At 53.5% G+C, this 12,592-nt stretch overlaps 1 protein-coding gene across 4 annotated transcripts in view; it reads right to left on the bottom strand.

The window, feature by feature from the left end:
- Positions 1 to 940: 940 nt before the first annotated feature.
- Whrn (whirlin) overlaps positions 941 to 12,592 on the bottom strand; it is an 87,326-nt gene continuing 75,674 nt past the window's right edge. For 3 of the 4 annotated variants that reach the window (XM_038333098.1, XM_038333099.1, XM_038333100.1), the window contains 5 exons: positions 5,483 to 5,554; positions 4,127 to 4,661; positions 2,435 to 2,616; positions 1,936 to 2,058; positions 941 to 1,618 (listed from right to left, as the gene is read on the bottom strand). In XM_038333098.1, coding sequence (XP_038189026.1) covers positions 1,436 to 1,618; positions 1,936 to 2,058; positions 2,435 to 2,616; positions 4,127 to 4,661; positions 5,483 to 5,554 — 1,095 coding nt within the window. In that variant the 3' untranslated portion in view covers positions 941 to 1,435. Of the gene's footprint in view, positions 1,619 to 1,935; positions 2,059 to 2,434; positions 2,617 to 4,126; positions 4,662 to 5,482; positions 5,555 to 12,592 lie in introns of those variants that run through there. The other variant, XM_038333101.1, reaches the window with a different exon arrangement.

Here is a 12,592-nt window from a genome sequence, read left to right as displayed (position 1 = left end):
GACAAGAGGAAAGGACTCTTGGAATGGTTCTCAGGCAACAGGGCAAGCTAAGTTGTGCTGCCTCCCTGGCCGACCCTCTTCCCTGTGGCTGTTTCTAACCCCCACTGCCCTTGGATGCGGGAGCAGACGGGCCACATCGGTAGGGAGAGCAGGAGAGACCAGGAGTCCACCTGGCTGTGGCCTTGTGGCCCTGAGTGAGTTCTCTAAATAGCTCCCAGTCTCCCTGCACCTCCAGGACACTGTGTGATGAAGCTGAAGGGGCCCTCTGGGAAGTACCCTGTGCTGTGGTCCTCTTTGTCCTCCCTTAATGAGTCACTTGCCTATAAATCTGACTTTCAGAGTTGGCATCCTTGATTGTACACAAGATAGCCAGTCGTGTGTGTGTGTGTGTGTGTGTGTGTGCTCGCACGCTAGTGTATGTGCTAAGCGTGTTTGTGTGGGTGTGGGTGTATGCTTGTGCCTATGTGTGCATTCTCACGTGGAAGCCGAGACTTTCTAGGAGTCATTCCTTGTTACGACATGGTCTCTCACTGACCTGATGCTTGCTGATAGAGCAAGGCTGGCTGATCAGTGAGCCCCAGGATTACCGTGTTTTGGCCTCCCCTGTGTTTGGAGTGCAAATGTAGGCTACCATGTCTAGCTTTTTATATTGGCTCTGGGAATAGAACTCAGGTCTTCCATGGTTTTATAGCCATTTCTTTACTGACTAAGCCACTTTCCCAGCCCCAAGGTGTGTTTTTAAACATTCTGCACATAGCATACTCTATCCAGAAGCATACCTGTGTGCCTTGATTTAAAAATGTTAACTTCACATTACTTAAGCTGGTGTTTCGAATTCAGCTGACAGTGCGTGACAATGTAGGTGCCCCATCCCTCCCATCTCCCCACAATGAGAATCTCAACCCCTGCCCAAGGCAACAGCACAACACAGCACACTTGCCCCAGCCTTGTTCAGATTTCTTTATTGAAAAATTAAAGTCATAAGCTCTGTATATAAATACACCGACATTGTTGGTCGCCTGCAAGGCCTCCAGGATAGGCTGGGGGTGCAAAGGGAATTTGGGGCTTGGGGTCGCCTGAAGCGCAGGAAGGGAAAGAGATGAATAAATACCATAAGGACACTGAGCTAGGAGGAGGGGGTGCTACTGGTGTGAACAGGCGTGCTGGCGGCTCACTGTGGCACTGAAGGTCCCCCGGCAGGAAGCAGTCTGTGACCTCTCCCGTGACCTCACAGCCAAGGCCTAGGTGCTTAGGGGTGGCAGCACCCTATCCGTCCCTAACAGTTTTGAGCCCCTACTGTGTTTCTGGCACACAGATTCTGACCTGACTCTCTGCCTGCCTTGTCTGGCCAGGGGACCAGGCAGGGGATGTGTGTCAGGGTGAGATGGAGAGTCTGCCTGTGACCCTGTCCTACAGTCCTGGTCTTGCTCCATCCCTAGAGCATCACGTTGAACTCGGTGACCAGAAAGTCAATATAGTCTCTCTCCTTGGTCTTGAAGGCCTCGGCGATGATGCGGGCCGCCTCTCTGTGCTCCTTACCCCGCAGTGCCAGCCCGTTCACTTCCAGAATCACGTGGCCCACCTTCAGCTGCCCACAGTTATGGGCAGAACCTCCTCGCTGCACAGGGAGACACAAGCGGAGGTCATGTGGGTACCTGGTTGTGACACCCGCTAAGAACACCCACTACAATAAGCAGCTATGTTACTAACTTACAGCCCACAGTCCTGGCAAAATTGGGGTCTGCAGAGCAAGAGGAGGCAACTTCCCAAGTTCTGGGCCAGGATGGAGTGGGGGTGGGAGGACATGTTCCTGCTAGCCTGCTCAGACAGAGGGGCACTGGCTCTGTCTTGAGGTTCTGTGTCACCTCTTCTAAGGGTGGTAAGAAAGAGCTCTTTAAGACAGGGAGACTTACACAGGGCACCTTGAGGACATACCTGAATCGTGACAATCCTGGGCAGAGGCTGGCGTGTGTTGGCACCACCCTCAATGGCGATGCCCAGAGTGGCTGCACTTTTCCTCACACGGACTAGAGTGGATGTTGGCTCCAGGAGGCCAGGCTGCAGGTGGGAGAAAGGTGGCCTTGAACTCCGTAGTGGAGGACAGTTGGAGCCTCAGATATGACACAGACTAAGCTAAGCACCTGGTGTCCCTGGCTCTTTAATAATGCCCAAGGCCCAGGCTGCTGGTGTAGCAGAGACTCGAATCCCAGGCCTGACATCACAGACCGCCTGAGCTACCATGCCACATTCAAGTATAGAAGAGCTGCCAGTCCTTGCTGCCTGGGATCAGGGCAAAGAGGGACTCCAGAATCCTAGCACTGTGGCCCTTCTGGATCTCTCCGGCAATGCCTGCTAAGGGCCACACACTAAGCATCTCCTGATTCCCAGGACCGTCTATCCTCCACCAGGAGCCTGTGTGTGCTCCCCCACTCACGGGTTTATTGGCACCCTCTGTGGTCCTCTCCGTCCGGGGCAGTTCCTTGCCACTCTTGCTCCTAGTGGCTGCTGCCTGTCTGCCTCGGCCTGAGGTGCTGGCCTCTGTCTCCCCAGCATCCACGCCACTGTCCTCACTTAGAGTCTGCCCACTGTCTGAGAGCTGAGAGAGAGTGGAGGTTGCTGGGGGCAGACAGAGGACAGAAACAGTCACGGAGGGAACCTTGGGGAAGGTGATGGGGTTGGGGGGTGGTATCTATGGAAACTCACCATGCAAAGATAAAGGGAAAGATGGGGGGATACAGGGGATGGAGGGCAGGGGATAATCCCTGCAACCAATCGCATCTCCTGACCACCTGATCTGCCAGCAGGGCCAGGCCTGATGGTCACTACATCCAGGACTTCTGCCCAGACCCCAACCATCGGCATACAGATGAAAACAGGCTAAGGGGCCAGCCCCGCTCACAGAAGTGGGCTGCTGCTTTGCTGTTTAAATTCACACAATGTTGATTTTTTAATGATAGATATTTGAATTAGGAGTTTTTTTAAGCTCATAGTTACACAGGAAAAACATGGAGGGTCTTCCACCCTGTCCTTACCTCGCCTCCCGTGACCACCCTGGTGTGAACTGAGTGGTAGCCAAACATATCCCATTCTCTAGACAGTGAAGCTGCTTTATTCTGTGTAGTCACTGGACCCTGAGCTGGAGGCTCTTGCTTGAGAATATGCACTGTAGATCCTGGTGTGTTGGGTCTGAATCCCCAAGACTTGCTGTGCAAGCCTGGGTGCCCTGCCCTTGTTCTAGCCCTGGAGAGTGATACCCACCTACGGTCATCACGAAGACCAGGAGAAGCAGTGAAGGGCAGCCTGCTCTCATGGCCTGGTTCTGCCATGCATCTGCCTACTGCATCTCAGGCTTCCCCGGGGAAATGGAGACCAACAGAATGCTGGCACAGGGCCGGTGGCAGGGCTCCATGAGTTAAGAGCAAGCAAGGCCTCTAGCCATTACTAGCTCCCACCATCCCCTGCCCAGTGTATCTACAGAGGTGTGCTTGCCAGTTGTTCCTCAGGGCAGGGACACAGTGCCCATCACCTGTGCTTCTGCCCTGGCCTGCCCCTGCCTGCCCTTTTCCTAGGCTTCCTAGTGGGCATCATGTAACACTTCAACCACAAGATGGCAGCAGAGCCTAGCTAACTGCTGCACAGCCAGCCAGGATTTCCTTCACATCCTCTCTCACTGCCATCCCTTAGAAAACAGGGGGTCCTAGACTGGCCCTGTGCAGGTCTGACTTCTCCACGCCATCTAGAGGCCAGTGACGGGACTGTCACACCTTCTTTCTGCCAGACTGGTCAGGAGCACAGTCTTCCCTAGGAGGCTGTGAGATGGACAGACGCCAGGAGAAGGGGCAGCAGACCCTTAACTCCACCCCCACATAAACCCCACCCAGTGACCTGACAGTACCGCCTATACCTACTCCATATTACCAGGGGAAGGTGTCACTCACTCAGTCAGGGTAGTTTGCAGCAAATGACTGGTCAGTGGCAGAAGTGGGATTCAAACCCAAGTCTTGGCTTCAGGCCATCTTCATGCTGGCCTTGAGCCAGACCTCAGGCTGGCAGACCCTTCTGCAGCACCTGGCCCTACCAGTCACCACAGGATGAGTGACCCACAGAGCTGGGCAGCCGTACTCACTGCGTGTCTGGGGCAGAGCCCGGACTTCATTCACGTCAGGCTCGCTATCCGGACGGTGCACCTCCACCAAGACAAAGTGCTGGTTTGCGCCCACAGGGGCAGGGTGATCAGAGGACGATGATGACGGGAGGCAGGCCCCCGCCCCTTGGGTCTCTGCAGGAGGGCTCTTCAGGTGCGGTGGGGACTGGACCCGAGGGAAGGGGCCAATGGGATGCTGGTTAACCAGGGCCAGGTGGGTGTCCAGCGGCTTCCTAGACCTGGGGTTGGCATGGGAGATGGAAGCATAAATGGGAGAGGTGGGTGAGTCCTGTGCTGAGGAGGGCCCCAGGGAGGGTGCAGGGCCCAGTGGTGGGCTTCGATTCTGCGGTGCTGAGAAGACAATGCCTGAGCGGCCAGCAGAAGACAGAGGTGTAGGGTCCTCCCTTCCCGGCTTCTGTGTTTGGTCAAGTCGGTGGTCGTGATCTTGAGCTAATGGTGGTGGGGGAGGAGGTGGCTTGATGCCAGACAGATCTTCTGAGGGGGGGTTGACATCGTCCTGCCAAAAGACCCAACAGGAGTAGAAGTCAGAGCCCATGGTGGCCAGACAGGGACAGCGAGCGTGCTGGACCCGCAAGGACTCGGGCCCTGTGCCTCAGCTCCTGGCCACGCTCCGCTGAATAATGCATCGCTCGGTGGAAAACTGCTCCCTACATCTCAGCAGCTGAGGAGTGCCAGGATCTTGGCAGGTCTCTCTGGGGATCCACTTGGTTCCTCTGGGAATTGAAGTTCTTGGCGTCAGCAGGGGCTCATCAGGAGTGACAAGACTTAATTAGAGGCAGGAGGAAGAAGATGGTAACACAAAACAAGCATTTCCATTGCACGAATGATCTTGGCAAGTGGAGGTGGGAGGAAGGGTGGAGGCACCTGGGGGCTGCAGGGCTGTGTGGCCATGGACAGGGCGAGATGCCTCTCTGAGCACAGTGCACCTGCCATAAGATTAACAGGGATGAGGGCAGCAGAGTAGCAGGTGCTGACAAGGTGCCTGAGATGCAGCGCTCATAGCCCCTTTCCTTAGGTCAGCATCCACACTTGCAAAGCTCTGATAGCCTTGTGGACACTGTCTCAATGCTTTGACTAAGTCACCCAACTCACTCTGACCCCAGCTATGAGTGAGGTGCAGCGTTTTCATCTCTATGTTACAGAAGGGCTACACAGGCATCAGGGAGGTGGGACTAGAATCCAGCAATCAGCTGGGTTGGCGGGCTCTTGGCAGAGACTCCACACTCAAAGCCACCCTGTGTCCTCTTTCTGTGGCTATCCCTAGGAGAGCCCAGGAGTCCACAAGCAAAGCTGGGAGCATAACCAAGCAGGTCTTACCACAGACACATCCGGCAGGGTGTTAGCGCTGCCTTGGGTGGTCTCGCCGTTTCCCTCCAGGTCTAACGTGTTCTGGAAATGGACAAGAGAGAAGCTGAGCAGGCAAGAGCTGGGAGGAGAGGCCACGAGTTTTCTGGTCCACGAAACTTATGACCTTGTGACCCCTTCCGATGGCTGAGGTTACCCTGGCAGATCCAACTCTGTGGATATTTATCTTACCCATTCAAAGCAATGCCGTGAACTTTTCTGTTAGTCACTTTGAAGTGAAATTTTCTTTATTAGTATTTTTCAGACAGGATGTAATGGAGGCCATGCTGGCCTCATTTTAAACTTGCTGTGTAGCCTAGGATGACAGTGAACTGATTCTCCTTTTGTCTACCTCCCAAGTGCTAGGATTAGAAGCATGTGCCAACATGTCGGGTGTACATGATGCTGGGGATCGAACCCAGGTCTTTCTATACAACAAAAAAAGCACTCTCATCAACTGAGCTACATTCTAAACCGTGAAGTCAGTTCTTTGTGACCTCCTGATCATTTTCAGACCTCCCTTGATCTGGAGATGCTGTCTTAGACTTGAACCGTAAGTGTTGTGCTCAACAGGTTTAGTCCCTTCATCCAGTGGCAGACAGAATGCTGGGGGGTGGGGCGGGGAGGGGCAGGGCGGGGCACACCACAGGCACAGAGGTGTGTGTAAGAAAAGAGTGCTGTTCTATGGCTCCAACTTCAAAGGGGGAACTTAATGTAAAAGTGGATCCCATATGACAAAACATTCACCCCCTCCTTATTCCACACTGTGTACGTGCACGCATCTGTGTCTGTCTGTGTGTGAGGTGTGGTATGCATGTGAAGACCTAAAAAGGAGTCAAATTCCCTAGAGCTGGAGTTACAGCCAGTTGTGAACCCTGAACTCAATTCGGATCCGCTGGAAGAGCAGCAAGCGCTCTTAGCCCTGGGCCGTGTTTGCAGAGCCGCACTCCATCCCTAGTCCACACTCCCTTAAGTGACTTCATGATGCCAATGGCTTTCTCTGGACCAGGAAGGTGTTCTCTGGCAGTGGGGGGAATGGGGAGCTTCGGGAGGCCATCATCTCCTTCTCCCTCCAGACTATCAATGAGACTGTACCTGTGTTCACTTGGCTAGATTAGGGGATGCACAAACAGCTAGTACGTGCTAGTTCTCTGTGCCTGTGGGGATGTTTCTGAAAGAAATCAACCACAAACATCATCTTCTCTGCTGTGGAGGCACAGTCCACACCACAGCCCCAGAGGAACGCCACAGTGGAGGAAGAGTGAATTCAAGGGATTCCCACTTCCTCCTGCCTCACAGTCTACTTTTTCCTTTTGTAATGTAATGGTTGAGCCCAGGTCCAGGCCAGAGCAGTCCAGCGCTGAATCTCACCAAGACCTTCACCTGCCCTTGTGCAGCAGGACTGCTGCTTCTCAAGCTGAGCTGGATAAGACAGACGTCTCGGGCCTCCAGCCTGCAGGCAAAGTCCTGGGGCGTTCCAGCTGCCAAGGTCTCCCACGTGCTGCCCTCATGAATCCTGTGCTCTAGAGTGTTCCTGTAGGTTGCTTCCATGGACAACGCTGGCTGATGCAGGCACCTAGACCTGGCTAAAGTCTCCAGTGACCCATTAATAACGAATGAATAATCCCCAGGCTCTGGGCCAGCAGCTAGGACTGAAGGAGAGGCAGCACCCTGACTGAATGTGTGTGTGTGTGTGTGTGTGTGTGTGTTGTTAGCAGGGCAGGTGGAGGATGACCTTGGAGGCAATCACATGGCTATCAGCACATGGTACACTGAGGGAAAGAGACCAAGCAAGGCTTCCTAGATGTGTCAGGGATAGACACTGGCTCTGTGAGCAGGAAGCCATGTGTGTGACACTGGGAACTGTGTGTGCATAAATGCAGAAGAACACAGAGAATTCTTGAGTATTTTCTGCCAGCTCTTGGTCGCCTAGGGGCAGTGGGCTGTCCGGGGATGAGGTCAAGTTTGCTTTCCATGAAGATTCCATTTGCTCATCCCTTCTGCCAAGAGGGAGCACTGCAGGCAGCGCGGCTTGCTCTTGCCACCAGCCATCAACTCTGCTGGCTCCCGGGTCACCTCCGGCATGGGGTCTACCTGAGCAAGCCACCCCTCCCCTTGTCCATTTTCCTCTTCTCTCACTCATCTCTGCTGCCCACTCAGTCCTCAGAAAAGAACCCATGTACATGCCCAGCCCAAGCAAGGCCCCGGAGCTTTAACATGTCACTTGGGAGACATTCCAAGCCCCCCAAACTCACTGTTGGCTAGACGACCTGGCTCTTTCTTGCTGTTTCTCCAGTCTAACGGCAACCACGCCTGCCCCAGGGCCTTTGCACTAGCTGTTCTGCCACCTGCACCATGATTCACTTCCACCTTTCCTTCGGTTCTTGCCACTGAGACCTCCCAGGCCAGCCGTCTCCATGGGCACCAGAGATAGCACTGCTCATCTATCCTGACCTGGCCCACTTTTCTGTACACAGGTCATATGCACCTGTATTATCTCCTCTTCCTCCTGGGTATAAACTAGGGCAGGCCACTGTGCCTTCCGTGCTCAGAACCGTGGCTGCTGGGTCTAAATAAAAGGATGAGTCTATATGAGTGAATGGATTGTTTGCTTTAGCTGCCGGGGCAGGGGCTGAGCATGCTGGGAGTTGAGGAGGGGGCCAGTCCTGATGGTTGGGACAGAGGCTGGCATAACTGTAAAGGAAGGCCCTCATGTGGAGCCTCTTGGATGTCGACTCCTTCCTCAGAAGCTGCAGGTGTTCCGGGGCGACAGAGGACATGTGTTTGCAAAGGCCAGGGATGAAGCCACAGTGGACAGGATGCTAGGTCCTCTTCATAGGCCACCCCTGAGGTTTTCCTGAGCTCACATCCAGCTCTGCATCTTATGGCTACATGACAATATGGAAGTCATAAGCCTCTCTGGGTAGCTGACCATGTCATGCAGTTAATCCACTAACCCGAGATGGCTCTTCCCATAGGGCCTGGCCCTATACCTTGGAAGGTTTTCCTCATTAGAAACCCAGGAAGCCTTGCAAACTTCCCCCACAGTGGAAGGTCTACCAAGTATACTCTGGCCCTTGTGGGCGAGCCCCTCAGAGGGAAAGGCTATCAGCATGGTGCTGTCTGGAAACACCCCTGGTGGATGGGCATCAGAGACGGTTTCCTAGCTGAGGGGAGTTTGTCTGGGCAGGTCCTTCCCAGAATTCCACAGCCAAGCTCTGGCCTCAGTAGGAGACACAGAATTCTGAAAATCCATGATGTCTACTCCCAGGCCAAAAGAAGCCTCTGCTATAGGCACATATGTCCCATATCACCTGCTGCAGGGCATGCTGGGGGAGGAGGGGAGATGACTGCAAGAGGGCACTGGGAGGCTGGAGCATCATTCAGTTATTCGGCAAACACTGACCATGATTTAGGGGGTGAGGAGGGAAGGTTCTGAGGGCCATGGAGGTCAGGTGAGAATCAGGTGCTTGGCTCTTTTTCCTACCTTACTCTATGTAATTTCCCACGACCCTGAGGCAAGCACCATGGCTCTTCTCCATTGTTGGTCATCTCTCCTGTGATTATAGATCTAGAGGAATGTGACAGGCCCAAGGATACATGACCATTGTCCTGGCTAATTTTGTGTCAACTTGACACAGTCTAGAGTCATCTGAGAGAAGGAAACCCCAATTGAGAAAATGCCTCTCTAAGATTGGACGGTAGGCAAGCCTATAGGGCATTTTCTTAATTAGTGTTTGATGGGGGAGGGACCAGCCCGTTGTGGGTGATGCCATCCCTGGGCTGGTGGTCTTGGGTTTGTAAGAAAGCAGGTTGGCAAAAGCCAGTAAGCAGCACCCCTCCATGGCCTCCGCATCAGCTCCTGCCTTCAGGTTCTGAGTTCCTTCAGTGATGGGATATGGTTGTGGAAGGATACGCCAGATAAACCCTTTCCTCCCCAGCTTGCTTTTGATTGTGGTGTTTCATCAGAGCAACAGTAACTCTCAATAGGACAGCCATTCTATAGTAACTTGTCATCCCACCTGGAACTGGACAGAGCCCCGGTGCAGAAGTGGAGCAGACCGTATACCATAGGCAGCTGGTTGGAGCCGAGAGCAGCACAGCCAGGCTCCGTCAGCCAGATTCAGACACTCTGGAGCCCCAAGTCTCCCAGGCATGTTCCCTGTACACCTGAAATAGCTGCAACAAGCCCAGCCAAGGGATAGAGCAGAACCCTAAGGGCAGGCTTTGAGGTCTGAGGCCACAGGGCATGCCTGCATGTCCTGGATACTGCATCCCAATGCCAGCTGCCTGCGGCTTTCTCCACACCCAAAGGGCTGATGCATGAGAATCCCCTCTGTTCTACAGCCCAGCCTGAGGCTCAGAGAGGTCCAAAGTCACCCATCCAAGTCTAGAGGTCTTTAAGTTCCTACCCCACTGTCTCATCTCCAACGTCCTCAAGGCATTCAAGGTGCAGGACAGTCCCTCCTGTATATCTGAGTGGGTACAGCAAGGTCCAGATCCTCACACATCTGGCTTGAAGCAAATGGAGACGGGAAAGTGTAAACAGGAAATGAGTGACCAGGATCTATCCTTGCGCTGACTTCCGCCTAGGTACTGAGAACAGGCAATGCCCGCTTTGGGTACCATCAGCGCCACCTCAGCAAAGTAATGCTCCTCCCCACACGCTGTCACCCTCCCCAAGTCATCCCAGTTCCTGCCTCCTGCTCCTTGCTTACATAAAGGTGCTATTTTCAGCTCTTTGTTCTCCCAGCCTTGTTACTCCTGTGTCAGGTCACTCCCTCCGTCCCCTCCCCCACCACAAAATGCACCTAAGGTCTGGCACTGGATGGTCCACTGCCCACTCTGTATAAGGAGAAACTGAGGCACTGAATTACGAACGCTTCCAGAAGGCCGTGTGTGTTTGTGTTTGTGTTTGTGTGTGTGTGTGTGTGTACACGCGCGTGCATGTGTATCTGTGTATAGGGGCAGTATTTGATTTCTGCATGAGGAAAGAGTGTAAATAAGGGGGAAGGAAGGAGAGGTTTCAAAGGTAGGGAGGGTTGGGGAAGCCAGACAGTTCAGCCACAGGAAAAGCAGATGCACAGAGAAAAAAGCAAGGTGAGCAAGGTGGCAGCAAAACCAGAGCTGGTATGAAAAGAGTTTTCCCCAGGTAAGGTAAAGGATGGTGAAATGATTTGGGGAGGCAGAAGTCCGGGCATTGCTTGGGACAGTGATTCCTTCTTCAAAGCCGGCTGGGAATCTGTGAGGACAGTCCCGTTCCATCACACGCAGAACATGAGAGCAAAGAGCTCTCACGAGAGCAAAGGGCACATTCGCCTCTCAGGACAGGGCATGGAGGTAGAGTCATAGTACAGCCCAGCTGAGATGTCGCTAGCCAGACCACGCGTCCTTCTGCTGAGGTGACACCTGGCCCTGCATCTCCCTCATTTGTCCTGGGAAAAGGATGGCACACAGCAGAAAGAAAGTATGACCCACAAAAGCCAGGTCAGGAGGAGACCTTAGGGCAAATGAGGGAAATCAGGTCTCTGGAGAGGGAATTCAGGGCCAGGCAGCCTGGCTTGGAACTGTCTTCCAACAGGAGTGAAGGTAGCCACCATCACCAGGGACCTTTGCTGTCACTCAGCTGTCTACAGCATCTCCCAGTCCCATGCTGTCCTCACAACCACAGGCTTACTGACCCAGGGCCCCACTTCCTTGCCAGAAGAGAGCTGGCAGCATCACCGCCATTGTGCCTCCATGGTTTGAGAACGGCATACTATCAAACAATTGAGTGCTCTGTCACTACTAAACAGTTGAAGCTGCTACTCTAAGAAGGGAACCAGGGCTCCACCAGCCTCCAGAGGCCTGCGGCTCAGACAGTGAAGGACTCCACAAGCCAGTACAGTGCCCAGCTTCCCATTTGTCAGCTCTCTTGAGACAACAGAGCTGCTACATTCAGAGGAGCTGAGCTCATGGTCTTGCTCCATCTGATGAAAACGGCTCCCAGTACCCCCAGTCCTCACACAGGGAGGCAGGTATTTTGTAAATGCTTGGCCGTGAGATGGACAGGACCATTCCGCCCCTGGTGACAGGATGTTCTGGAGTGCTGGGGCTGTGTAAGACTGTTAGAATGAAGCGATGCTCTTCTCAGAGGAGGGACACCCTGGGATTATGCTGGGGTGGTCCGTTTCCTGGCATTGGGCACTGTTAATCGTCTGAATATGAAATGTCTCCCACAGCCTTGTGAGGACTTGGTGTCCAGCTGATGAGCTTTGGGAAGGTGATAGGACCCTGAGGGCTCTGACCTAATCAACAGATCCATTCTTTGATGTAGTCAAAATAGTGACATAATTGGGACATGGTGAAAAGAGGAAGTAGGGCCTAGTCGGAGGATGTTGCATCACTGGAGGGTGTGTCTGTGAAGCTGCATTTTGTCCTAGCTTCTTTCTATACTCCCTTCTGTTTCATGCCCCCTCCTCCAACAAGTGAACAGCTTCCCCTTTTATGTTCTGGCCACTATGATACTCTGTGCACAGGCGTGGGGGTGAACTCTCTAGAGCCAAAATAAGCCTCCTCTTAAGTTAAGCCAGGTAATTTGTCACAGCACAAAAGATGAAGGCATGTCAGCTCACCAGGGACCTACACGGTGCCCACCGCTTCCGTGGCCCTCTGCACACTCAGGTGGCTTTTGTCCCACATCCTATCATCCCCAACACCACGCTTCACGTATGCCACAGCTGAAGTTAAAGTTCCTAAACTGTCTTGCCTCATTTGGTGCCTGACTGGTGCCAAAGTCCAGATCTTGGTTTGACTGTCTCCGCGGTGTCCAGGTCACCGTGCCTGCCTCCATCCCCTCATATACCCTCAGGCACTGAATAATTAGCTTGTTTACCTAGGGTACTGCAGATGGATCCCAGGGCCTCGCTCATGCTAGGAATATGAGCTACGGTCCCACTCCTTATGTAGGTCCCTTTGCCAAAATCTCCTTCTTCCACTGGACTTGTGAGTTCCAGGTGAGCAGGGCGGATGCTAGGGAGAGCTTAACTCAAACACTGCACGGCAAGGGCAGGCTGGACAGGTGAGGGAAGGAAAAGGTCTCCT

This window comes from Arvicola amphibius, chromosome 6 (genome assembly GCF_903992535.2).
Source record: "Arvicola amphibius chromosome 6, mArvAmp1.2, whole genome shotgun sequence".
Classification (NCBI taxonomy): domain Eukaryota; kingdom Metazoa; phylum Chordata; class Mammalia; order Rodentia; family Cricetidae; genus Arvicola; species Arvicola amphibius.
This window is presented reverse-complemented; position numbering and strand designations above follow the sequence as displayed.